The 24845-nt window shown below is 39.4% G+C and overlaps 1 protein-coding gene across 11 annotated transcripts in view; it reads left to right on the top strand.

Moving 5' to 3' along the window:
• Positions 1-320: 320 nt before the first annotated feature.
• ERCC6L2 (ERCC excision repair 6 like 2) overlaps positions 321-24845 on the top strand; it is a 49420-nt gene continuing 24895 nt past the window's right edge. For 8 of the 11 annotated variants that reach the window (XR_003529252.1, XR_003529251.1, XM_027653009.1 and 5 more), the window contains exons 1-11: positions 321-520; positions 2962-3386; positions 7250-7369; positions 8781-8974; positions 10907-11068; positions 12838-13045; positions 14441-14581; positions 16016-16129; positions 17603-17722; positions 22929-22997; positions 24164-24309. Coding sequence is in view for 9 of the 11 variants with exons in the window: in XM_027653009.1 (XP_027508810.1) it covers positions 499-520; positions 2962-3386; positions 7250-7369; positions 8781-8974; positions 10907-11068; positions 12838-13045; positions 14441-14581; positions 16016-16129; positions 17603-17722; positions 22929-22997; positions 24164-24309 (1721 nt within the window). In the remaining 2 variants the exon portion in view is untranslated. The other 3 variants (XM_027653011.1, XM_027653016.1, XM_027653015.1) reach the window with 3 other exon arrangements.

Genomic DNA, 24845 nt, shown 5'->3' with positions numbered 1-24845 from the left:
GCCCGCTCCCCACACACACCCCGGCCGTGCCCGCTCCCCACACACACCCCGGCCGTGCCCGCTCCCCACACACACCCCGGCCGTGCCCGCTCCCCACACACACCCCGGCCGTGCCGGGCCCAACCCTGGCGGCCGCCCAGTGCCGCCCCCGCCGCCCAAACCTCGCGAGACCTCCCGCGCTCCGCCGGCTCCTTTAAGTTCTCGCGATACCCGCACGGCCCCCTCACCCCCGGCAGGCCGGGCCTGGCCGGGCCGGGCTGGGCTGTGTTGGGCCCGGCCGGGGCTGTCCCGGGGCTGTCCCGGGGCTGTCCCGGGGCCGGAGCGGGGCCGCAGCAGGGCCAGGAGCGGCGGGGCCCTACCCCGAGGCGCCCCCCGGGCTCCCTCAGAGCCCCCTCCCGGCGGAGGGGCGGTGCGGGGTCCCCAGAGCGGCGGTGCCCGCCCGCCCCCGGTGCCTCCGCCCACAAGGGCGCGTTGGGCTTTGTACGGCCCAGAGTTAAAATGTGTGATGATGGTGCCCCAGGTAAGCGTCTTCCATGTGTCTTACTTTACAGTATCCGTGAATTTTGCTTTTACAGTCGTTTATTGAAGTGTAAATAAACCCCAGAAACCCTGGCGCTCTACATTAAGTGGTCAGCTTTCAATAGTTAGAAGTATTCATGATAATTTCGCCTTTTTTTTTTTTTTTTTGGAGGAGTAGTGGTTGAAAGGAGCTAGTGTGTGACAGGAGGCCATTATCACAATGATTTAGCTTAAAATAGACAATGGCACATTTTTTCGAACTGTAGTAAATGGAGTAAGTGTAATACCAGCTTTCTTCATGGTGGCAAGTGTACTGTACCCATGCCAGGAGGCCATACCAGGTAATTTTCTTTGTTTTTAAAGACAGTACTCCACATAAATTATGGTTCTAGTTCAAACCCCACGAACTTAGTGAGTCAGGCTAGTTAAAGTAGCAATTTGGCCTGCTAGGCTTTTGTGGCCATGGTGTTCTCAATACCACTTTTTGTGTGTGTGCGTTTTTCTCATTTTGTTCTTTATTTCTCACTAGATTTGCAGCTTGGTAACACTAGTACTATTGCCCAGTGTGGTTGCCCACTTTACACCTGGAACTGTAGTTGTGATGAGTCCTATGCAACTCCTTAATCTCACATAAATGCTTAGTTAAAAACAATGATGCTGTCATCTTAAATCATGGATTTAACTTGGAAGTCTCTAAACTAATGTTGCGTGGCACTGGAGATATTACTGTAAAAGAAAGTAATTACAGAAATGCTCTCCTGTTTTAGACTTTGGTTTGCATATTTATCAGTGTGCTGTACACAGCTTGTCTCAGGTTTTCAATTTTAGTTCCTGTTTTTATGAAATTGTTGGAAGACTTAGATACTACTGGGAGAAGTTAATATACACACCTTTTTGCGTTGATTTAACCACGTGTGAGACACTGCTACAGATACTGAGAGCTTTAGGGACTAGTTGTTTGTGATTTGTTGAACCTGTTCTTCACCCTTTGCCTCAAGAAGATACGTTTGAGCTTCAAGTCTTGGAGAAGATCTGAGGGAATGGCCAAGGCAGGGAACAGCTTATGTGCAGGTCCCAAGGTGCAGGGCTGAACTCCTCAAGTAAGGATGATGGGGGGCATTATTAAAGAGGTCTGCAAAGTGGTGAGTCTTGTGGAGAGGTTGTGGTTTATGTCCTTGTTAGTGTAAGATCTAGTGGGCCATCAGTTTGGGTCTTGGGATCGAAGCTGTGACAGGTGTGAAGAGCAGACTTGCAATATCTGTGGTCAGAAGACACTGAATGCAAGAAATCTGCATATGTTGAAAGGGAAATGGAGCTACTGAGAAGAGAGCAGTCAGCTGGGATTTGCTAAACAGACAAATCACACATGGCTTGTGGAATCTCTGTAGCTAAAAGACTACTTTAAGGCCCAAGAGTTTTAGAAGAGGAGTACTCTGTATGTTTGTACTGGTTTTATTGTTACCTCATGTCAGGTTATGGCCAGTGCTGGTTGCAGAATAGTGGGCTACATGGATGTTTTTGTTTTAGGGTATATAATTCAATCCATTTAAAAAAATGGATTGTAGTTATCATCAATTTAACTGATACATTGTGGAGAATAGTCCTGTGAGCATACACTTCCAGGACCTGCTGAGGAGAATCTCCATGGGGTTTTCACACAGAAACATAAAAATGGGTGAAGTTTCTTGCCTTCAGGACTTCCTCTTTTCCTTACCTCTGAAAAGCGTGTGTGTTGATGTGCCCAGAAGCGTGTACTACCACTGTAGTGTGAATACTTGCTCTTGGACAAGAGTCTCTCTGGCTTGCTCTGTCCTGGAAAAACCTTGCGGGCCTCTCATTGTCATTTATAATGACTTTCTTAGCAAATAAGCAAATAGATAAGAAGCAATAAAACTCCTGAAATTAATCATGTATCCCTTTGTTTTGGGGTGGCTGAGCAGGGGAAAATTGGAAATTTTTTCTACAAACTCAGAAGGACACCCCTTTCTGAGTTCAGATTTGGAGAACTCCATGCCTCCATTATTTACGAGGTCTTTTTACTGCGAAGAGTGAAGGCCTTGTGTTTTCTGTTAGTTTTTTTTCTTCTAGTTTTTGTTGTCAGTATGGTGTAGGTTCTTTTGGTGCTGATACACACTGCTGTGTTTGCCTGTGTGAAGCCACTGTGTAACAACTTAATGCATCACAATCTGGCTTTTAACTTTTTTTTCCATATACACCTTCTGGTATTTATAAAACAGCAGTGTTAGAGCAAACTATAATTTTATGTTTAGTTGTAAACAGTAATTGGTTTCTTTATTTTAGTGCTTCCTTCAGTAAAGTGTTTTATCTTAAGATGTATGCATTTTGGCAAATAAATTTACATCCAATGTTTTAATAGTGTGAAGAAATTAAACACTTTGTATGTCAGGCCAGTTTATCACTGTGTGTTTGGTTTTTTTATAGATTGTTGGCGTATTGGGGAGAAATGCCTTGCCCCTTGTCTTGAAGATGGAAAACTTCAGGAAGGAGTAATAACCTCACTTGAAAAGGACAAGAATGGAAAATCATTTGCTGTTGTATTATTCTTGGAGTCTGAAGAAAGGAAAATATTAGTAACTAAACTTTGCAGAGTCAAAGACAGTAGAGGACCCTGGAAAAGCTTAATATTTGATGATGGTGATCTGGAAAAGCCATATTTTCCTGACCAAAATCTTCCATCTCCTGCAGTGGCTTTTAAATTATCGGACAATGGCGATTTTATCCCATATACAATTAACAGATACCTGCGTGATTATCAAAGGGAAGGAGCCCAGTTTCTGTACAGACACTATGCTAATAAAAGGGGCTGTATTCTTGGAGATGATATGGGCCTCGGAAAAACAATACAGGTATTCTTTTTGATTGTTACAGTGGGAGAACAGCATGTTTTGTGTGAACTGTAAGTCTGTATTTATGAAACTTAACCTCCCCTTGTTATTGTGGAGTCAAATGAGTCAGGACATGACCATCCAGGGCAGCACTCAGAGCCAGGAGCCATTGCTGATATAAGATTCACTCCTGACAGCCATGAAAGTGGGATGTGGCCCCTTTGGTTTACTGTGTTGAATTTACTTTGAGGATTGCTACCTGTCCATCCTGAAAGGAATTTGCACTGCAGTGCACTAAAACAACTTGGGGCCCTTACCTGGCTGTAGCTTTTAAAATGTCTCTTTTCTTTTTTTCCTGAAAATAAATAGTTTCCCTGTTCTGAGAATGGGAAGGAGCAGGCACATTTACTCCCATCTCTGGACCATCCTGCTTCTGTCACTCTTTTGGAAGTGCAGCTGGGTTGATGAGAGGACAAAGTATAGCTTGGATTCTGTGTGGCCCAAATTGTTTATTTATTTTGCTATAATTAGGGTGTTTCTATGTGTGGAAATTCACTGTAATCTGTCTAGTCTAAAGTTAGCAGCTTGAGTCTGGTGGTATCTAGTCCTTGTCCCCCTCTCCTTTTTCTCTGTCCATGTGTCAAATGCAAGCTCATTCCTTCACTGACAAGTATTGGCTGTGGTATCTGTTGCCCTTCCATTTAGGAGAATGTTGCCTTTCAGGGCAAAGAAGTATTGTTCTGTAGCAAACTTGACAAGAGGAGTGAGTAAGCTAAACTGACAAAACTCTGCATAGAGCATTTAGGGGTGCGTTGTGGTGGATTTGTGTATATAGCTGATGATGGTCTGTTAACAGATGCTTGTTAAAAATAAACTACATCCATTTGAAGCATGGCCATAGCAGTTTAAGAACTCAGTAGTTAGGGAAGGCTATTTCTACTCAGAACTGCAAATAATCTGATTTCATGTGGTAAGAAGTATATATAGAAGATAATAGTAAACTGGGAGGGAGGGGGTGCAGGAATTGTGTGGTTTTGCTTGCATCACTTTCATTTTTTGGATCTCAGAGCTGATAGTGTGTTCCTACGTGGAATTCACATCTAATGGTTATTTCTTTTTATCTGTGTCAAATTTGCAGAAGAAAGGTAGAGGTTTCAAAAAACATCTTTTGTGAGGAATAACAAGGAGGGATTCTGTAAGTACACAGGTCAGAAAAGAAAGGCCAAGGAGAGCAATCTGAGGCAGGCAGCATGGCTTTAGTAGGGGCAGATTGTGCCTGACCAGTCTGGTGACCTTCTGTGGTGGAGTGATGGCAATGGTCGATCCGGGGAGACCAACAGATGCCATCTACCTAGACTTCTGTAAGGCCTGTGGTATGACACCCTTATCTCCAAACTGGAGAGACGTGGATTTGATGGATGGGCAGTTTGACGGGTGCAGCCAGAGATTTGTGGTCAATGGCTCTGTGTTGAGGCAGAGGCTGGTGATAAGGGAAGTCTCTCAGGACTGTTCTACAATGTCTTCATCAGTGACATAGACAGTGAGAGTAGTGAAGCCTCAGAAAGTCTGGAGATGACACAAAGCTGAGCACTGCAGTTGACTCAACCGAAGGATGGGATGCCATCCAAAGGGACCTGGATAAACTTGAGAAGTGGGCCCATGAGAACCTCGTGAGGTTCAACAAGTCCAAGTGTAAGGTGCTGCACCTTGGTCAGGGCAATCCCAGACCTGAGCACAACAGGCTGGGAGGTTATTGAGAGCAGTGCTGTGGAGAAGGACTCGGGGCTTCTTGTGGGTGAAGAGCTGGGCATGAGCCAACAGTGTGTCCTTTTAGCCCTGGACTGCAGGTCAAGGGAGGTGACTCTGTCCCTCTGCCCTTTGAGACCCCACCTGGAGTGTCCAGCTCAGCACCAGAAAGATGGAGGGCCACAAAGGTGATCCCAGGGATGTCCTACAAAGACAGGCTGAGAGAGTTGGGGCAGTTCAGCCTGGAGAAGAGAAGGCTCTGGGGAGACCTTCCAGTACCCTTTATGTTAAAGGGCAGGTTGGATGAAGGCTTGATCTAATGAATGGCACCCTTGCCAGTTGCAGGGATTGGAACTAGATGATCTTTTAAGGTCCCTTCCAACCCTAACCATTTTATGATTCTGAGATCTTCTGATTTTTTATAAAATACAGTATTTATGTTCCAGTTCAGTATGAAAAAGGCAGTTCAGTGGATTTGAAGTAAAGGGAAGAATTCACTTGTTTAGGAAAGGTTAGTACATATTAAAAAATAAATACTAGTTAAACTTCATCGAGTAACTGATTGAGTCTTATAGAAAACTTATGCTTGTCAGTTGCCTGAACCTTATTGTTTCTCAATTATGATTTATGAGACAAAGACTTTTCTGGAAACCTCTATGTTCTTCTGAACTGATTTTTACTTCAATTGGCTTGACTGTAGGGCTCTTTCAATTCAAGCTGAGGTTGAGATGGAGGCAAGTAGGATAATGTTGTTTCTTAATGTGAATACAGTAAGTTGTTTTCCTGTTAAGGCCCCTAGGTTGCTTTTTGCTTTGTCTGGAAGAGCTGAAGATTTCTCAGAGTGAGTTGCCATGTTATGGTGTTTGCTGTTAGAAATTTGTGATACAAATGCTTCCAAAAATGAAGGATCTGGAAGAGACATGGAGTTTTATTGTTCAGTTGAATTTAATTCTTATTCTCAAAAGGAGTTAAAAAAATAATTAAAAGTTGTTAGTTAAACAACATATGCAAACTTCCAGTTCCTCTTAACCTCAGCTTATGTGAAATACTATATATAAAAATGTTTGGGTTACTTTTATTCAAGGTACCTCTCTCCCACCCTGTGGCTACATTAATGATGGATTTCCTCTCTTCTGTCTATCCAGCTTTTCTCAGGCAGGTATTTTTTCTGCACTTTTGACCTCCTGACTGGCTCTTTCTCCCCGTCATTAGAGGGAAACAGCTCTTTTTTTGGAAATCAACAGTTGATAGCTTTACCTCTGCCCTGCTATGAGCAGCTGTGCAGCAGCTGCAGAAGGAAGTGTCTTGAGCTGGCTGCTCTGAGGAGAAGGGGCCTGTTGAGTTTTCAAAAGAAGGGCACCTCTCTGATGATGCATCTGGTCCTTGCTGCTGCTTAGTCCCACACATACCATTTATCCCAAGTGGATTTTACAGATTTGCATGTTCTGGCCAGATATCTTTCTGCCTTATTCCTGTTTTGGTTTGCCATGGGAGCAGTTTGGAATAGCCTGTGCTGTTTGTCCTTGCAGTGGTGTGTTATAAGAAACGTCTTCTCACAATCACCTTGACCGGTCTGAGGCAGGTGGGAGAATATGGCACAGCAGAAAGAAATGGTTTTGATGTTAACAACAGCAATTTGAAGGAATGGAACATACAGAAGAAGACATATTAGTAAGAAACAAACCTCTAGGTTAAACATCTTCTTCCTATTGCAAAAACAGTGTTGAGAGTATAGTTGGCAAGCGTATGTTCCTTCTGAATTCTCTTCTGAGATTCAAGTGCTCTCAAAAGGAGGAGAGTTGCAGGGCATGCTTCATCTCTTATTTTTTCCTGGCTTATTTGTTTTCTCTCGGGGCTTTTCCACTTAGAGGATGAAAGAGTGAGATAGAGCAATTAATTGCTGTTATCATAAATTCAGGGAATTCATGGGAATCCAAGGGAAGGGGGTCCCATTTTAAAAAGTGAGACGCTTTTTTTTTTTTAGGGTTTTTGTTTGTTGGTTTTAAATCAATCTTCCCCCCTCCGTGAAACCATCTTACTAAGTCACATCCAGGATTTTGTCCTAAATGTTTATTTTCAGTGGAACTCATTCAATTTCTTGTTGTATGTAATCACTGAGAATTGTTTTCTTTCTCAAGGTCATCTCATTTTTGGCTGCAGTGTTGCACAAAAAGGGAACACGTGAGGATATTGAAAATAATATGCCAGAATTTTTACTGAGGACAATGAAAAAGGGCTCAAATTGTAACCCGAAGAAGGTACAACTTTTGGTGATATAATCTTACGGATTTTGGTAAAATGCAATACTTGGATTTTTTTGTTTGTTTGTTTGCTGTAGGAGTTTATGTACATTAATTTTTAAAATTCAGGTACTGAAGTAGATTAGTGGTTCATGCCTTCCTGAAGGGAAGCCTTCAGTTTTCCAGACTATCTAACTGTTATTGTCTAATCTGTTACTACTCTTGATCTACACTAAAACAAAACATTTTGAAATATCTGGGTTAGGCTTGTGGCTAGAGTACTTTGAAAAAGCCTGTGTTAGTGAGTAGAAAATCAGTGTCGTGTGATTGTATTTTTAAGGTAAAAAAAAGCATGTGTAGCCATAATAACAGGATATTTATTTAGGACAAGTGCATAGAGTTGGAAAATCTATTGCTAATAGACTTGTGACCTCCCATATTTTCTTGATTGGCTGTCATAATGTCAGAAGTAAGTTTTACTGATAATCTGAGTAATCCAATACAGCAACAGCAAATAAAAGAAACTTCTAAAAGTTCTGTGTGAATAAGATAATCTAAAGATCATTTTAATTTTATCCATCATGGAAACCATGTGATTTCTTTTTTCTGTTTTTATTTTATTGGAATAATTAGAGAATTTGACTGGCATAATGAGTCATATGACTGAGCTCTGAATAATGGATACATGTTCCTCAGGAAATACAGGCAAAGAGGAAGAGGTGAAGGAATAGCACTTCATGTGCAGAGAAACAGGAGTGCTGCTGTCTGGGAGTAAGAGAAGAATGTCATTTTGAGAACACTTAATGTTGAAACAGGTCACAGGATGGACCACACCCATCCTTGTGGGGTTTTGAAGACCTGAGTTGGGAAAGCCCTGGTTTGAATTCAGTGTTGCCCCTGCTTTGACTGTAAAGGTGGACTAAAACCTTTACTTCCTACCTCATTGATTTTATTATTCTATGATATGAAATGAATTGTATGAGCTGTCTTAAGTTTTTAAACCCTTTTCAGGTCTTTTTGTTTTGAAGTCATATGATGGCTAGACTTGTGGATGGCTAGACTTCATCTTTTTGTTTTCTCATCTGTAAAACAGTTTATGGTATACAGATGGTATAACAAACAAAGTGATAGTGTTTCACGTCTTATTGCAGTTGTTAAAGTATAATTTGAGTAAGTAGTGCTGTTTGGTATTTAATTTTAGTATTATGGTGTTTTCTTCTGTACTATTTATGTACTCAGAATAAACTGATTGCTTTTAAATTTGTATTAACTGTTCAAATATTTTCCATGCTATGTTTTGAAGTGACAGAATTAAACAGTTGAAACTGTTCAAAGCAGTAAAATAAATCTTGAGATTTTGACTTTCCTTGTTGAGAAAGTGCTGTGTTGTGGTTTTTCAAGTAATACTGTAATACATATTTTTTTTCAGACTTTCCTCATAGTGGCCCCTCTTTCAGTGCTGTACAACTGGAAGGATGAGTTAGACACATGGGGATACTTTAAGGTCTCTGTCTTACATGGCAGTAAAAAAGATGATGACATGAGTCGCATCAAGCAAGGGAAATATGAAGTTGCTCTTACAACATACGAGATACTTCGCCTGTATTTGGATGAATTTAACAGGTAATAGTTTTAATGTGTTTTTCTACACATAGAATTTTAACTAATCGTGCCTTGTTCTTTGCAAGTACTTTTTCTGTGTAATGTATTTACATTACACTGTTAAATCCAGTAACTCACTGTGCTGAAGAGAAGAATCCCATTTAACTCTGTTTGGTGGCTGTAGCCTGTAATATCTTTGTAGTGGGATACTTGGTGGCAGTAAGCATTTTAATAGTTTCCATGAAAGCTAGTCTTTGCTTTTAGCACACTTATGACATGTTCTCTAAAAGAGGCAGGAATTGCCTGCCTGAAAACTGGTGACAACTAAAAGACACATAGAAAATATTTCTACCTTTCAATACAGTGTAAGGAGACCAAAAAACTGGAATTTTTAGCAAATGTTCAAAAATGTATTTTCCTTGTTATTTGCACTTTTCACCAGCTTGATGAAATTCTTGAGTCCTAAAAACTTTGAGATTTAAAACCACACATTTCTTATCTGATCCTAGAGGTCCTTTTCCCTTATCTTGTCTTGGAAATAGAGTACAATTTATAGTAGCAGCCTGCTCTTAGCAGCTGAAGTTGTCAGTGGATCTGGAGATCTTTTTTTAGGTGTTGGGAAAGGTTCAGGCCCCAGAGAGTGCCCTAGTTGTCTGGACAGCCATCACCAAAACAATCAGATCTTCATCCCTGTGCTCAGGTCTGAGAAGTGCAGATAGAAGAGCAAATTAGTTCTGTCAGTAGTACCCTGAATCTTTGTGTTGTCTTCAAGAGACTCTTCAAGCTTGGTCAGGAAATAGGTGCACGTGCAGAGCAGACCTGATGTGTGACTGCCTGCAAATCCTTTGCTTCAGCTGGTTTACCAGACTATTTCTGGTCTGTGAAGCCATGTCTTGCTTAGCTACAGTGATGGATTGGCCTCAAAAACAACTCTTAAAAAATTAGCTATCACTAATAAGAATACATATGCTCAGTTATGCCTGTAAATCAGCATAATGAGAGATTAGGTGGAAGGAGCTAGCCTATGGATTGCTGGTAGGCTCCTTTCAGAAACTCCAATTTTTAGCATATTTTAGGAACTCTAATATGAATGAATGTATTTAGTGTGTATCAAAAATTTCAGAAGAGCCTTGAGATTAACTAAATGCAGCCTGCTCAGGATAGAGGCTTTCTACTAAACATGTCTGTTTCAGTTTTTTATAGCCTCGAAGGATCATCAAACTGAATATTGTGTTCTGAAATATTCACTCGTATATATAAAGTGAACTCATAATAAATTCCCTCATAGGGACTTGATGGCTTAAATTAGTATAATTGTGTACAGGTCATTCTACCCTTAAGTTTTGTGCTTGAACTGGCTGCAAAATAGCTGTTGGTGACTGCCTCTAGATATGTTCCTTCTAGTCACAGTCACAAAATATTGAAATTCCTCTGCCATATTGGTATCGTGTAGATATTCTTGACTGGGTTACTTTCTTGTAGAAAACTACACAGATAGAAATGTTTTCAGCCAACTGCTAGTGAGAGTGGGTAGTTTCTGTTGGGAAGATGAAGCATGTTTCAGTAGTTCATGTTCAGAGACTTATTTATTTTGTGTAAATCATAATTATGAGCAGAGCTAATGTTGGGGAGATGTGCTGCCTTCATTGCTCCAGAGATTGAAATCTGCTTTTTTCACAGAAAGCATTTGATACAGTTAACAGTACTTCATTTATTTGGCTGTGTAGTTCAGCTGTTATATTCCACCCTATTCAACTATGGCAATCAATTTTACTAAACAAACAGAATATAAGGAAACTGAGTAATATAGTACAATGTGAAACAGGGAATTAAAAAAATAATAGTGTGTTATAATGATCCCAGCCTCTTGTGTGTCTGCCTTCACTTTTGTTATGTATGTGGGATGACAGGATAAGAAATGTCAGTTAATAAAATGGTTTTTTTGATCTGCAGTGTAGAATGGTCTGCTGTGATAGTGGATGAAGCACACAGAATCAAGAATCCAAAGGCTCAAATAACTCAAACCATGAAGTCATTAAAATGCAGTGTTCGCATAGGTCTTACTGGAACCATTCTTCAAAACAATATGAAAGAACTTTGGTGTGTCATGGACTGGTAAATAATTTATTTTTTTTTAATGGCTAAACACTTCTGTATGCTAACTGTGCAGTGGGAATGGGGTAGAACTGGATGATATGGTCCCATCTGTGTCATAAAAACAACAAAAACAAACCAAACATCCGCCTCAACCCCCTGGATGTTTTGTGAGAATGTAACTGTTTTTGTTTTTTTTTAATACAGCTGTGAAGGTGAGCCCTCAGTATGAATTTTCCAGTTATTTAATACATTTGGAGCTCCTCACAACTGGCTTCTTTGGGAAATGTGGGAAGCAGTTAAAAAGATTCTTCCCCCACCCACCATATTTACCTTTTTTTTTGTTAATTATGGACGCTTTTTATGTCTTCTGTCCTTTGCCCAGTAGAGAGGAAATCATTACAGAACCTTGACCAACATTGTGCCTTTGCTCTGTCCAATATGTGCAGGTCATTCTGACCTGCTTGGAGGATGAATACAAAACTGTTTTGATGTTTTTCAAAGTGCACAAATGCACTTATTTGCAAAGCAATGGTCTTATCCAGAAAAACTTTTAATGGAGAAGGAGAAGTGCAACTAACTGTAAATAAAAACCTAAACAGAGAGGACTTACTGGCAGTGCTTTATAGAGGAGGAACAAAGCAGACATACTTTAAATATAAGGATATACAGAGCAGAAATAGCAGGAAAAATACTTTAAACTTAAGTATTGCATCTGGTCCACTGAAGCTATGCTTGTGTTGTTAATAGATTGTTCTAATATGTAGTGCTGCCAAGGATTACTAAATTCTTTTTACTGTTGGGTTTCTCAGGATTTTATTTAGTGGATTGTAATATCTGCATAATCTGATGTAATAAAAACGGTAAAATTTGAAAACATGACTGTTTAGCTTCCAGTTTAGGCTCTGGATGGTAGCAGCCTTGTAGTTTAGAGGTTCTATATATTTATGACTTCTGTTGGTCTGCTAAGCTTTTGCTTTTCTGGAAATTGCAAACCTTTTTCTAAGGGGTATTCTCAGCACGTGAGAGTCACAGAAAGCAAATGAGAAGTGGCATGTTTGAAAGTAGTATATGTTTCTATTTGCACACACAATTTTTAGTATTTTCTCTAGTGATTGTTAATTTAAGATCTCTTGCTGTTAGCCAGAAAAAAAAATTACGATATGCTTTCAATCAGTAAATCAACCCCATGAATCTGAAAAATTGGTCTGAGAAACTGCTCAGAGACAATTTTTTATCTTTAAGCAGCAAGGTATTTGTTTATTCAATGTTGGGAGCAAGCCAGCTCACGCTGAACAAACTTGCTCTACTTGCAAGTGCAAAACTAAGCCATTTTATACACTTTAGATACGTGGTTACATCATTTATTACACATATTAATAAGCAGGCTGGTCTCTGGGCAGAGTCTTTCCAGACATGCCAGTCTTCTACTGTGGGGTCTTCTCCTCAAGCCTTCATCCCTCTGGTGGTCACCATGGACGTCTTCCTCAATTTGACCTCTTCAGTGAGGTGACCTGAATTCTTCAAGCTTGAAAATCCTGGCTCTGGGCCTTCTAGATCTTATTCAAACGTCTAGTTTACCTAATTTATTACTGTCTGTGTACTACTCCTATTCTTTCTATAATAAGGCCTTTGGTCCAGTGAGCAGAACAGAACATGATATTAACTAGTGCTCCTAAAATGTTCTTCCAGCAACACAGGTATTGGGGTTTGTTAGCAGGCCAAGATATCTCAGTTAACTCTTTTGGACCTGGCCTCCTGTTTCAGTCCCCCCTTTTGTTTTTTAATAGGGCTGTACCAGGACTTCTAGGTAGCAGAGCAGATTTCGAGAAGACGTTTTCTGACCCAGTGGAGCATGGCCAGAGGCACACTGCAACTAAAAGAGAGCTGGCAACAGGCCGGAAAGCCATGGTGAAACTGGCAAGAAAAATGTCTGGCTGGTTCCTGAGACGCACCAAAGCACTCATCAGTGACCAGCTGCCAAAAAAGGAAGACAGAGTAAGAGTGCCTTCACACTTCAAATACTGTGCTAATGAATGTGTCTCTTCTTTTTTGTTTTCCTGTTATGTTTTCTCTCTTTAATCCTGTCTGTAGTAGTTTATGGTTTGCTTTTGTCTTATGAACTTCAGAAGAATCCATAGCCTTGGAAGAGATGGACTTGCCATAGTGTGCTTTGTTCCCGGAATTATATGATTTCATATTGAAAAGGAGTTAGTTAAGCCTGAAAATGCTCAGCTAGTCTTCTGACTAGTGATTTATACATTTGTTCTAAGTGTGTTTTTGTGCTTATCTGTGCAAACCCAAAGCAATGTATGTAAATCTCTGAAATTCTGTGTTGAACTTCGGAATTTGCAGCTTGATTCTTTGTGTGTGGAATAGTGAGCTTTTAGCTCCCTCATTTTCAATCCCTAAATAAGAGAAAAACCTCAGACATAAAGCTGATTCTATGATAAATATGTAATCCTGTTCATCTGGTGCAATTGTAAATATTATATGAAATGATAATACTTTATTAATATAGCTAACAGTTCTGATAAATCTTTCCTTCTAAGGAGACAAATATATAAATTTGCAGGTGGTTTTGTTTTCAAAATTTGGTATTTAGTCTTCATCCATAGTTTATAATAATGTCATCTAAGCTGTTTTCTGAAGGAAAGATTAACACAAACATCAGTCAGTCGCTTTTCTGAATCTAGCAGGTTTTATTCTTTTCATTATCTTGTTAATGTGAGTATATGTTCAAGTTACTGCTGTATTATTACAGCTCAGCATGGTGCTGCTGCTGTGTGGGTAGCATAGGTTAAGGAATGATCTTGGGATTTCTGTCTCCTGCTGCTTAAGACTAAAGACGTCATGGAGTTGCTGCCCATGGTCTCTAAGCAGAGGGATCAGAGTTTTGGCCACAGCACTGTGTAGATCCTTCCCTTGTCAGTGCTTATTCCGTTTGTCCTGCTTGTGGTAGTACCCCACAATAGCTACTGCCTAAAAAAGGGAAAGAAAGGACAAATTATGCACCTTGCAAAGCAGAGGGGAATCTGTAATTAAAATTATGCATGTATTTCACTTTTCCTTCCTCTTCCTTCACAAAAGCCGTACTGAAAGGTTTTGAGAAACTTAACAGCAGGTTCTTGTAGCTTGACATTGATACTCTTTGTAGAATTTTGGGAGGGAATAAGATAAGCGTACGTACACTTTGGCTGCAGTTCCATATGCTCTTTTGGTGTCAAGATCCACGTGTTTTTCTTTTGGTGGTATGATAATTTCCTGTCATTATTTGAGCAACTGTAGTATTTATTTCTATTTTCAGTGATCTGTGATTTCTGTTCTTTGATGCAATGCTTTTTTTGCTTTTCATTGCACATAATACTGTTTCTGGGGTTTTCTCTTTGGCAGATGGTGTATTGTTCCCTGACTGAATTCCAGAAAGCTGTCTACCAGGCTGTGCTGGAGACAGATGATGTAACCTTGGTGTTACGAGCAGGAGAGCCCTGTAGCTGCAACAGTGGCCGGAAAAGGAAGAACTGTTGTTACAAAGTAAGAATTTGCACTGTTTGCATTTTAGAGCAGAGTCTTCTGGAATTCTTGAGAGACTCTGCTGATGAAGAACTGATTGAAATGTCTGCCTGGTTGTAACCATCTGTTTGGGAAATCCCAACTGGGAAACATGGGTGGCATCATAAACGTGGTGGAGTTAGGCACTTTGGGATACTGCAAAGCTTCTTGGCGTGCCTTGAGCAGGTGGCTGTTATTTATGCAGTACATTCTGGATCTGTTGGATTAATAAGTGCCCCTGTGATACAGTTGGTATTGGCAAGGGTACTTCCTTAGGATGTTCAATATGTGTCAGACATGCTGCTCCCCTGTGCCTCAGGTGGTCTGTGCAGAACTGAAAATGGGAGGCATCCTGAACACAGCAGGTTGTCTGGGCTTTGCTTGTTTTCTAACTTCAACTGGATTGTGTTTTTCTGTGCCATTAAACATGCACTTGGTTTTGCTTCGTTGAAGAGAGAACTGTAACAGCAACCAGAGAGCACAATCTCAACTTTGTCCACTAGTAACATCTTTGAAGATTTCTTCAATCTTCTCTGGACTTTTTCAATACTCCAGTAGTCTGGCTGTGTATCTGCTTTGCCCACCTCACTCAGTAGGCTCAGATAAAGCACCTCTTTTAAACATTTAGAAACATATGTCTCATACTTGCTTCTCCCTGTTTTCTTTCTGATGTATTTTGATTCTTGGGTAGTGTTTTGGGTTTTTTTCCAAAGGATGCAGACTTCCACATCTTTCTGTATGCACAATCCCCCTATCAGTCTGTTTAATATTCTGGGGATACCAGCTTTCTTTTGCAGGCTTCTGTTTCTCGTATGTTTTGTAGAAAAATCAAAATGCTGTTGAACTTGATTCACAAAGGGCAGTAGGCAGGCCTGCAGAGAGTTAAGTGATGTTATGGACTGTCTTATTCCAAAGTTAGCCATGAAATTTAGGAACTTGAGAAGGGAAAGGAGAACAAATATTGATCGAAATCAGCCAGTTGTAACCAGAAAAATAGCTGATGCAGTAGCTGCTGCTGTGTTGTAAATGAATGTTTGAAGCTTGAATTGTGTTCAAAAACTTATATTTTTGCTGTAGAGAAAAGTGAAGTTAGGAGTTGTAGGGTAAGAAGTCATTCAAACAGCTCTGGTTTGATTTACATTTAAGTCAGGTGTAAAGTTACCATCTTTTTGTCTACTGAGCAGTACTTGGCTATCTTAGTGTGATATCGAGAGAAATTACTATCTGAAATGTTTAGCAAACTATGAACTTTGCTGTAGGGTTTTTTCTGTTTGAGAAGGTGTTTCTATTAATAGGATCACAAAGCTGAGGGGAAGAACACCCCAAACTTGCTTCTTTTTTATTAAAAATATAGTACACAGCTCTTTGGGGTCAATTATAGTTCTACTTAGAGCTGTTAATGCATTTTATTTGTAGGTAAATGCACATGGTGAAACAATTAAGTCTCTGCGCTTCAGTTACCTGACGATCCTGCAGAAGGTTGCCAATCATGCTGCACTGCTGCAGACAGACAACACGAGCAAGCAACAGGTTAGTCTCAGAAGTATCTTGTGGAAAATAGAATGAAAACTCTCGAATGAAAATTTTTTCTGACCTTCTGGAGTGTTAACTAACGGCAGTTAAGATATTTTGCAAAATTCCTTTTCCATTCAGCAGTTCAGAATGCAAACCTTATAAAGGCATCATACAAAACAGTGTGTTCATTTAGTTGATGCATATCTGAAAATAAGGGTTATAGAAACATCGGAGAGATTAGGAGGGAGAGTAATTTTTAGTGATTTCTAATGGTGCCATTTCTGTTACATTTATGATGAGTGCTGATAAGAGGAATGACTTTGTGCAAATAAATAAATAATAGGCAATTTAGGGTGCACTTTTTTTCTCTAGTACTTTATATTAAGAGCTGATTTTGTTTAAATAATGAGAAACATGCTTTAGAAGAAAATGCTCAATGAGACATCACTATCAGTTTATCTTGTTACTGTAGCAAGTCACCTACAAGACCCACAGACCAGTAGAGTTTTTAGAAATGCTTGGATGTGATCTCTAAGATCGAGGAATGAACACTGGGATTTAGGAATGTTACCACTTTCTCTCAGAAGCCACTGAGGAAGGGAAATCAGAGTATCCCAACCGATTTTGCAAATTTGTTCCATTGAAGCAGTTTTGCTTTTTAGGAAATGTTACTCTGACTTTCCAGGGCTTTATATACAGTATGTACCCAAGTGTTTTCAGTGGGCTTCTTTTCTGTATTCCATATGTAGTTTTTTATTGTAATAACATTTGGGGTTTAAATAACCTCTGAAATAACACAATATAAGTATTTTTGATTTAGTCTATCACACCATTCACAATTATTAACTGCCAAAATCCATTGAAGAAACTGATACTTTGTAGTATTTCTTACTTTTAGTATTAAAGTCCATTTCATTTTTTAGGTGAGATATGTGATCTTTTCTTTCTCTCTGGAAAAGTGGACGTAAATGTGTGTGAGGTCATGTTCAAGTTCAGACCTAAATTCTAGCAGTGGAGCTTTATGTGGCTCTTGAACAGTTTAAATGCACTTCCCATGCCGTTTTTTGTTGTATCAGTGGAACAATATGTAATTCCCATATTGGCTTGTTGTCCCAGTGGGTCAAGACAAATGCTGGTACAAAACTGTTGGGTAATGCAAGCAACAGAATTTTTTGAGACTGACAGTTCTGACCAGTCCTATTGCAGTTTTTGGCCAGGAGAAGAAACTTTGAGCATCTTTTACTCTAGTAGCTACAATCCATGGTTTCAGATTAGCAATCTCTTTTGTTTTTAAATGAAGCAAAGCAAAGCACACAGGGGGTGTTTTATCCAGCAGTTTTGTGGTGAACTGAATAAAAGCACACATAACTCTTCTTGAGATACTTTGGAGATCACATTTCGACCTGTTTAACTCCTTGTGTGGCTGACTGGTATCCTAATATAGCTCTAATTTTTAAGATCTATTCAATCTTTTTGCTTTTCTTCCAGGAAGCACATATCAAACGAGTTTGCAGCCAGGTATTTTCCAGTTTTCCAGATTTTGTGCAGTTAAGCAAAGATGCAGCCTTTGAAACCATTTCGGATCCAAAATACAGTGGAAAAATGAAGGTAAACCCATTCCTAAGAAGAAAAATAAGTATTGTTAATAGTAATAGGTCTGTGCTATAGTGTATGGATGTAAGAAAATGTACACCTAATAGTTGTGGGGGTTTTAATCATTCTATTTGTGGTTGGTTGTACCACAGCAGGTATCTGCTGTCATGGATCAGGATACATCTGGGCAAAGACTGGATAAGATATTTGGAGATGTTAGCTTCATGTTTAATGGTGGGCATGGAAACTACCCTTGCAGTCAACAGAATTGTTGGTTCATGAAACCATGGATTCCAGTGGCAGTTGGGGATACTTGGGAAAGAAAAGAGAGCAAAACAAAATCATTATGGACTTAATAACTGGCGCATACCTTCAGTATTGTGTGTACTTCCAGTCCCTCCTCTCAAAAAGCATGTGTTAGACCTTGAAAAGGTTCAGAGGAAGGTTCAGAGAAGGGGCACAAAGGTGATTAGTAACTGTGGGTCAGAAGCAGCCAAATAGGCTGAGACTCTCCAGCCTGAAAATAATGTCTTAAGGATGAATGTGAATGGGACTGTGGTGGTTTGAGACCCCCAAAAATCCAATTTCCAAGTCCAAGCCCCTCTCCTACAACTCACCCCAGTGTGAAAGGGGTTTTCCAGACACAACACAAGACTCAATATGGGGAGAAGTGAATTATATTAAAATTATTACACAAATAAATATGATAATACATTATATACATATTCCTAACTATCTCTCCTATGGTAAAGCAATATTTACATTGGATTAAATCTCTTTTCCCTCCAATAAAAGTCCAGAAAGGAACAAGGAAAGATCCTTTCCACGTTCAGGGCAGCAGTGTCTCTCCTCTTCAATGCAGCAGTTGTAGCTGGAGTTGTTGTAGCTGGATCTCTCTCTCTCTATTACAAGGGCCTACACAATCATAAGTAGTATGAATCTGGTAAAGGTGTACTGAATGCTTACTGGCTTTTTGAACCCTTGGACATTATGGACATTAAATGAAAATAATAGAAGTCCTACTAAAGATGACCAAAATAAATGTGTTGAGTATGAATCTGTAAAACACCTTACCTTAGAAACTGTCTTGCTCTGGTTTCAGAGAGGAACAAAAGATGTTTAATGATGTCTAATGCAAGTTAAAAAGATGTCTGAGGTACCCTACTAAAAAGAAGAGCATACTAGTTTTAGGAGTGTTCCTGGGCTGAGAGTAACTGAGAAATTAGAAGCTGTGCAGGATTTTTGCTCTCTATAAACCTGGTTATTCACAGTTTTTGTTTGGGACTGGTGGCAGTGGGAAGACCACATTGTTATAACAGTAATGGCTATTACCACTTCATTGATTTGTTATTATGCAAGCAACATCTTTCTTTACTATTATTACATATGTGTGACATACCTGCACGCTAACTTTGTTGTGTACACTTAATTATCTCGTGAAAATTAACGTAATTGTTACATTTTTAACAATGCAAATATTTAATACATAGGTCTAAAAACAAAGTCCATGATCTTCAGTAGTGCTTATGAAGCAATTCTGTTACTGGTTATTCTCCCATGGTATTGCTCATGTTATTATTTTATATATATATATATTTTATTTTATTTTTTTTAATCTTGCATGGCTTTCTCCTGGAAAAGCTGGCAGCCTGTGGCTTGGAGAGGCACATTCTTTGCTGGGTTAAAGACTGGCTGGCTGGCTGGCTGGCCCAGATCCTGGTGGTGAATGGAGTTACATCCAGTTGGTGTCTGGTCACTGGTGATCCCCCAGGAATCAGTGTTCAGCCCAGTCCTCGGCTGATGATCTCTGTGAGGTGATTGAGTGCACCCTCAGTGAGTCTGTGGCACCTGGGTCAGAGCAGCCCTGCCGAGCAAGACCTGGGGGTGCTGGGGGGTGAGAGCCTGGATGTGAGCTGGCATGGAAAGCTGAACATGTCCTGGGCTGCAGCAAAACAGATGTGTCCAGCAGGTCAGGGGAGGTGATTCTCCCCCTTTACTCCATTCTTATGTCCAGCTTCACAGGACAAAAAGTACATGGACCTGTTGGAGCAAATCCAGAGGAGGGCCATGAAGATAATTAGGGGGATGAAGCAGCACTCCTACAAGGAAAGGCTGAGAGAATTGAGGGTGCTCAGCCTGGAGAAGGCTGTTAGGGTGACCTTACTGCCACTTTTGAGTACCTGAAGGGAGCCTAAAGAAAGCTGGGGGCAGATCTTCTGCAGTAATAGGGAAGGGGGTAATGGCTTCAAACTGGAAGAGAGAGTAGGTTTACGTTAGATAATAGAAGGAAATTCTTTATTCTCAGAGTAGTGCAGCGCTGGAACAGGTTTCCCAGAGAAGTTGTGGGTGCCCCATCCCTGGAAGTGTGCAAGGCCAGGCTGGATGGGACCCTGAGTCTAATAGGTGGCATCCCTGCCCATCCATGGTGGTGTGGTTTGAAAGTAGATGATCTTTAAGGTCCTTTCCAACCCACACCATTCTATGACTCTGCAATCTCTGTACCTGGAAGGAGGAGTTTTATGTAGTGGGCTGTGTAGCCAAATTGAAAAATCAGTTGGGTTTTAGTCCATTAATTTTGACTTCAGAATAATGATGATGCTAAAAACTAGATCATAAATGTCTGACTTGCTGTTTTGTTTACTATTCTAAATTTTAAAAAGGAAGCTGTTGGTGATGATTTCGGGTTTTATGCTGTGGAAGCAAAGTCATTTAGGAAGTATTTAATTTAGGAAGTCCTCTTACCATGAGAGTCAATAGACACTAGAGCTTGAAAACTACTTTGTCAATTTGTAACATGTTTGTTTGGAATAACTGAGACAAATGATAGTAAAATGTTTTTAATAACCATGTCACACTGTAGTACTTTATATTTTCTGTTTCATAAATAAATTCTAGAAACTACTTGAAATTCTTTTGTAACTTTCATCTAGTAGTGTAGACTGAATAGGTATTACTTAGTCTTTTAAATTAAAATTTAGTACAAACTACACAGAAATTTTGGTACAGGTGATTATTCTTTTGTAAATGAGCATAGTTGCAAGGTTTCTGACATTTTTTAAAAATTTATTCAGGGAAAGGTTTGGATTTTTAGTGAAGTTTATTAGCTAAGCTGCTGCAACTGTTTTGAAGAGTTGAACAGGTTAATGTATCTGCTTAAAGTATCTGTTGTTCTCGAAGCAAGCAGAGACAGAACGCATAGGAAAAATAGCTTTTTCTTTGCAGGTTGTTCACACAGAAGTATTGGGGACTGCTTGGAAAAGAAGATGAGTGAGCATAGCTTTACAAGCCTGCAGTATTTCTCATTACTACCTTGTCTGATTATTTCTATGGTTTTGTTAAAATTCTGGCTCAGGGAGACTCTACTAGCATTTTAAGTGTAAAGGGCTATTAAATGTCTGGGCACTTAAAATAACTTTCTTTTTCTTTAAACTGCACGTGTAATGTTTCCACACACATCAGTTTTGGGGTTATGGACTACTGTTCTTAATTAATACAAATCTCTCAGGAATAACTGCTGGGTTGATTTAATAATTTTTGCTTGGCATGTTATCATTATTTCAGTAGGAAAATAAAAGTCTATTGGAGCACTTTGGAAATAGTGATAACTTCCTCCATTAAACATAATTCCCACCCAGGCAGGCATGGCTTTGAAGTCTTTAAAATACTGTAGGCTTACTTGAACAGCTGTATACAAAAAAATAGTCTTAAAAACCAGAGGTAACATTTCATCACACACAGACAACTCACGATGTGTAGCAATGGGGAGACATGTTTAAATCCATGTGAACTCTTGTAAAGAATTTGTCCTTTTGCTTGAGTATGACCAAATATTTCTGGTTTAGACTAACACCATACAGGAGGATACTCTGGTGCACAAGTGTAGAATTTATTTCTCTTTGGTGCAAAAACATTCATTACTTTTCCCTGTTAAGAGTTGTTCTTGACTCCAGGATACCTAAATTCCCAATGGGGATGAAATGGATCCACTTTATTTAAGCAAACTGTGTGGATTTGTTTTTGTCTTCTTGTATAGGAAAGTCAAGATTTGACCTGTACTTTTATAATAACAAAAACACAGTAGCCAATGCCTTCTCCTTTAAAAGAACGTCACTGTTTTTGTTCTGTTTTCTTTTCTTTATGTGGCTAAATAAAATGCAAATTTAAGTAGCATAGCTCTTGTTAAGCTACCCTCTGTGAATTTTTTTTTCTCAAGTAAAAGAAGTCCTAGTTTATATGTTCATGTACATTGAAACCAGACCAAAAAAAATCTCTCATTTTTACCTTGTTTTCACTTCTAACAGGCTGGATAACATATACTAAGTGACGAATAATTTCTGGGTTTTGTTCTAGATATTATCCAGAATTGCAAAGTTAATATAAACATTCATTGCTATTTGATTGTCAAAGATCTGTTAGGGTTTTAGTGAAACCAGTGTTGATTAAAAGTTTATGTATTTATCCGTAAATAAATATAATTTTTTAAACATTTATTGCCTAGTGGGAGAAGGCTACAGTCATGGTAGAGAAAATTCCTCTTTTCCCTATTGTGTATGACTTCTGCACAGTGCTCTGGAGCTGCCATTGCCAGATGTGGACATGCTTCTTTTGAAAATAACAGTATCACTATTATACACAAGGCTCTGGATTTTTTGCTTCCCCCCCCCAGCAGAACGTCGTGTGTGGGCGGATTATTGGCATGTCAAGGGCTGTGCAGAGTCTGGGAAGCTGGATCCTACTGTAAACAGAGCAACAGATGAGAGTGGGAGTGGGGAGGGGCACACAGCTCACTGATTATTTTAAGAAGACAAGTTCTAAGAAGTTCTAAACTCAGATGTAGGACAGAAAATTTAAACAGACCTTCGACTTTTCAGGGTAAACGTGTACATTTTTTAAATACAAAAACTCACAGTCTGAGCCAGCATGTGACATAAGGAACTTTTTGTTGCAGTCTGTGCACTGACACGAATAGGCTCTGAATTTACCTCTTTGTGGTCTGATGACCTTTTCATGGCAGGAAAGATCACTGAAAAATGAAAAGGTCCAGCATCTCCATTACCTTTGGCACATTTTATTATGTTGGTAATGATTTTTGTTATGCCTCTGTTTAGCTTTGCAAATAATTACAGTGTACCCTGTTTAGAGGTTGCAAACTTGAGTGAGTGTTAATGAGATGACTTGTGGATAAAAATCTCTTCGTTTGTGTGCTCTGGGTCATCTACAGGTCCTGCAGCAGCTTTTAAATCACTTCCGAAAAAAGGATAAAGTTCTTCTTTTCTCCTTTTCCACAAAGGTGAGTTCCATGTGATTTACATCAATTAACTGCAGCAATAATTCTGAAGTGTGAGGCACTGAAGTGACACCTGTAAACCATATTTCCTTACTGCCTGTAATGTGGGAAGGAGTTCTGAGGACAGTGTGCTGTACTCCAGAAGCCTGTTGAAACCTTATGTTATTTCATGATAAAAACGGTGGTGGCAAAGCAAATATAACACCCTTCTGTCTTCCTTAGAGCTTTTAAAAATTGTTGTGTTCCTTTGGCTGTAGAAAACTGAGTTTTGTTTGTGTGTCTTGAGTTACAGCAGTGTCACAGCACAGTATGACTGCAATATCATAAAACGTTTGTGCTAACATTGAAAGTTGTTAAATTTCCCCCATTCTGCTGACTTTTGACCATCAGCAGCAATGAAACTTCAATCCTGAAACCTGCAGCACCAGTTGATTTGAGTGTAAAACAATGTTTAACTAGAGCAAGAGGTATATGTACATTTCTCTTTTAAGGGACTTGCTCCTTAATTTTCTTGTTAGGGAGTAATATGTTTCCTGAAACCCTGCACTCTATTGTATCATTTTCTTTATTTAAATATTTGTAATGATAGCACTAAAAAGTATTTTTAAGAAATAGCAGTTTGAATGATAGTTCGAAGTCTTAAATATTTAATTTTTTTGGCTTTAAGACAGAAAGCAAGTTTAATGTTTAGATGCAGCAGTAAAGAACTCGTATGTCTCAGGCTGTGCTTTATCATGGTCACTACCAGACTAGCTCCTGGTTACTGCAGTCTCTTTCTCTCCATGCCCCTGGACCATGACTGTGTGCTCTGTGCTGGCTCCAGTGCTCCTTTACTGTATTTCAAGTGATTCCAACTTGCTGAGATGGGAGGAAGCTGTTCCCTGCCTGCTTCTTGGGTTGAACTAATTGAGTGACAGAGGTGAAACAGGCAGCCAGGGCTGGAGGGTGGAGTGAGGCTGCAGCAGACCAGTATTGATCACCTTGAGTGCTGTAGAATCATGACTAAAGAGAGTCATGAATGTTGATACCAAAATGGCGAAGATTTAGTCTCATTTGCAGTGCTTGGTCCATTGAAAATATATTTGATAATCATGGTCTCTGTGATCATGTTTAATTAAAAAGATAATATTAAGTAAATAATTTTTTCCCCCTTTCATTTTTCCACTCAGTTGCTGGATGTGCTGGAACAGTACTGTATGGCATCTGGGCTGGATTATCGAAGACTTGATGGAAATACAAAATCAGAAGATAGGATCAGAATTGTAAGAGAGTTCAACAACATTCAAGAAATTAACATCTGTCTTGTATCTACAATGTAAGAAAATTTAAGTTGTGGTTTGTTTTGATCTGTCTTTCCAGTGTTTAATGAATGGGTTACTCTGCATTTTTCTCGATGGCCTTGTGAGGGATTACTTTTTTGAGCAAGTGAGTTGTTCTCTTGTCTCTTAGTGAGTACAGACTTACTGCTGTGGTGTGAAGCTTCTTAAAATATATACAGACTTCCTCCCTCTCCTCTGCTTTATGAGGATTTCTAAGATCTGAAAGATCTGAATCCTAGTTTTAAATTTCCAGTTCTTACAGGATGGAAGAAACCATTTTGAACACTGTTACTACAACATTATTGTTATTATGTCATTATCCACAAAAGACTTCTCATTTCACTGTAGGCAGACTCAATTTCTTGTATACTGGTAGAACTAGCAAGTGAATAGGAAATGCTATATTGAACTGAAAACTTCTCTCTCCCTGTAATATTTGTTTAAAATACTTCAGCAAATCCTTGACTGTCTTCTAAAAATGTATCTACCTGTCAAGGTTTGCTTGTCAATTTATGGTGGATAGTGAATTCTT

The sequence above is a fragment of the Corapipo altera genome, unplaced genomic scaffold (genome assembly GCF_003945725.1).
Source record: "Corapipo altera isolate COAL_440 unplaced genomic scaffold, ASM394572v1 61305, whole genome shotgun sequence".
NCBI lineage: Eukaryota > Metazoa > Chordata > Aves > Passeriformes > Pipridae > Corapipo > Corapipo altera.
The sequence above is the reverse complement of the archived record's forward strand: the minus strand, read 5'-3'. Positions and strand labels throughout refer to the sequence as shown.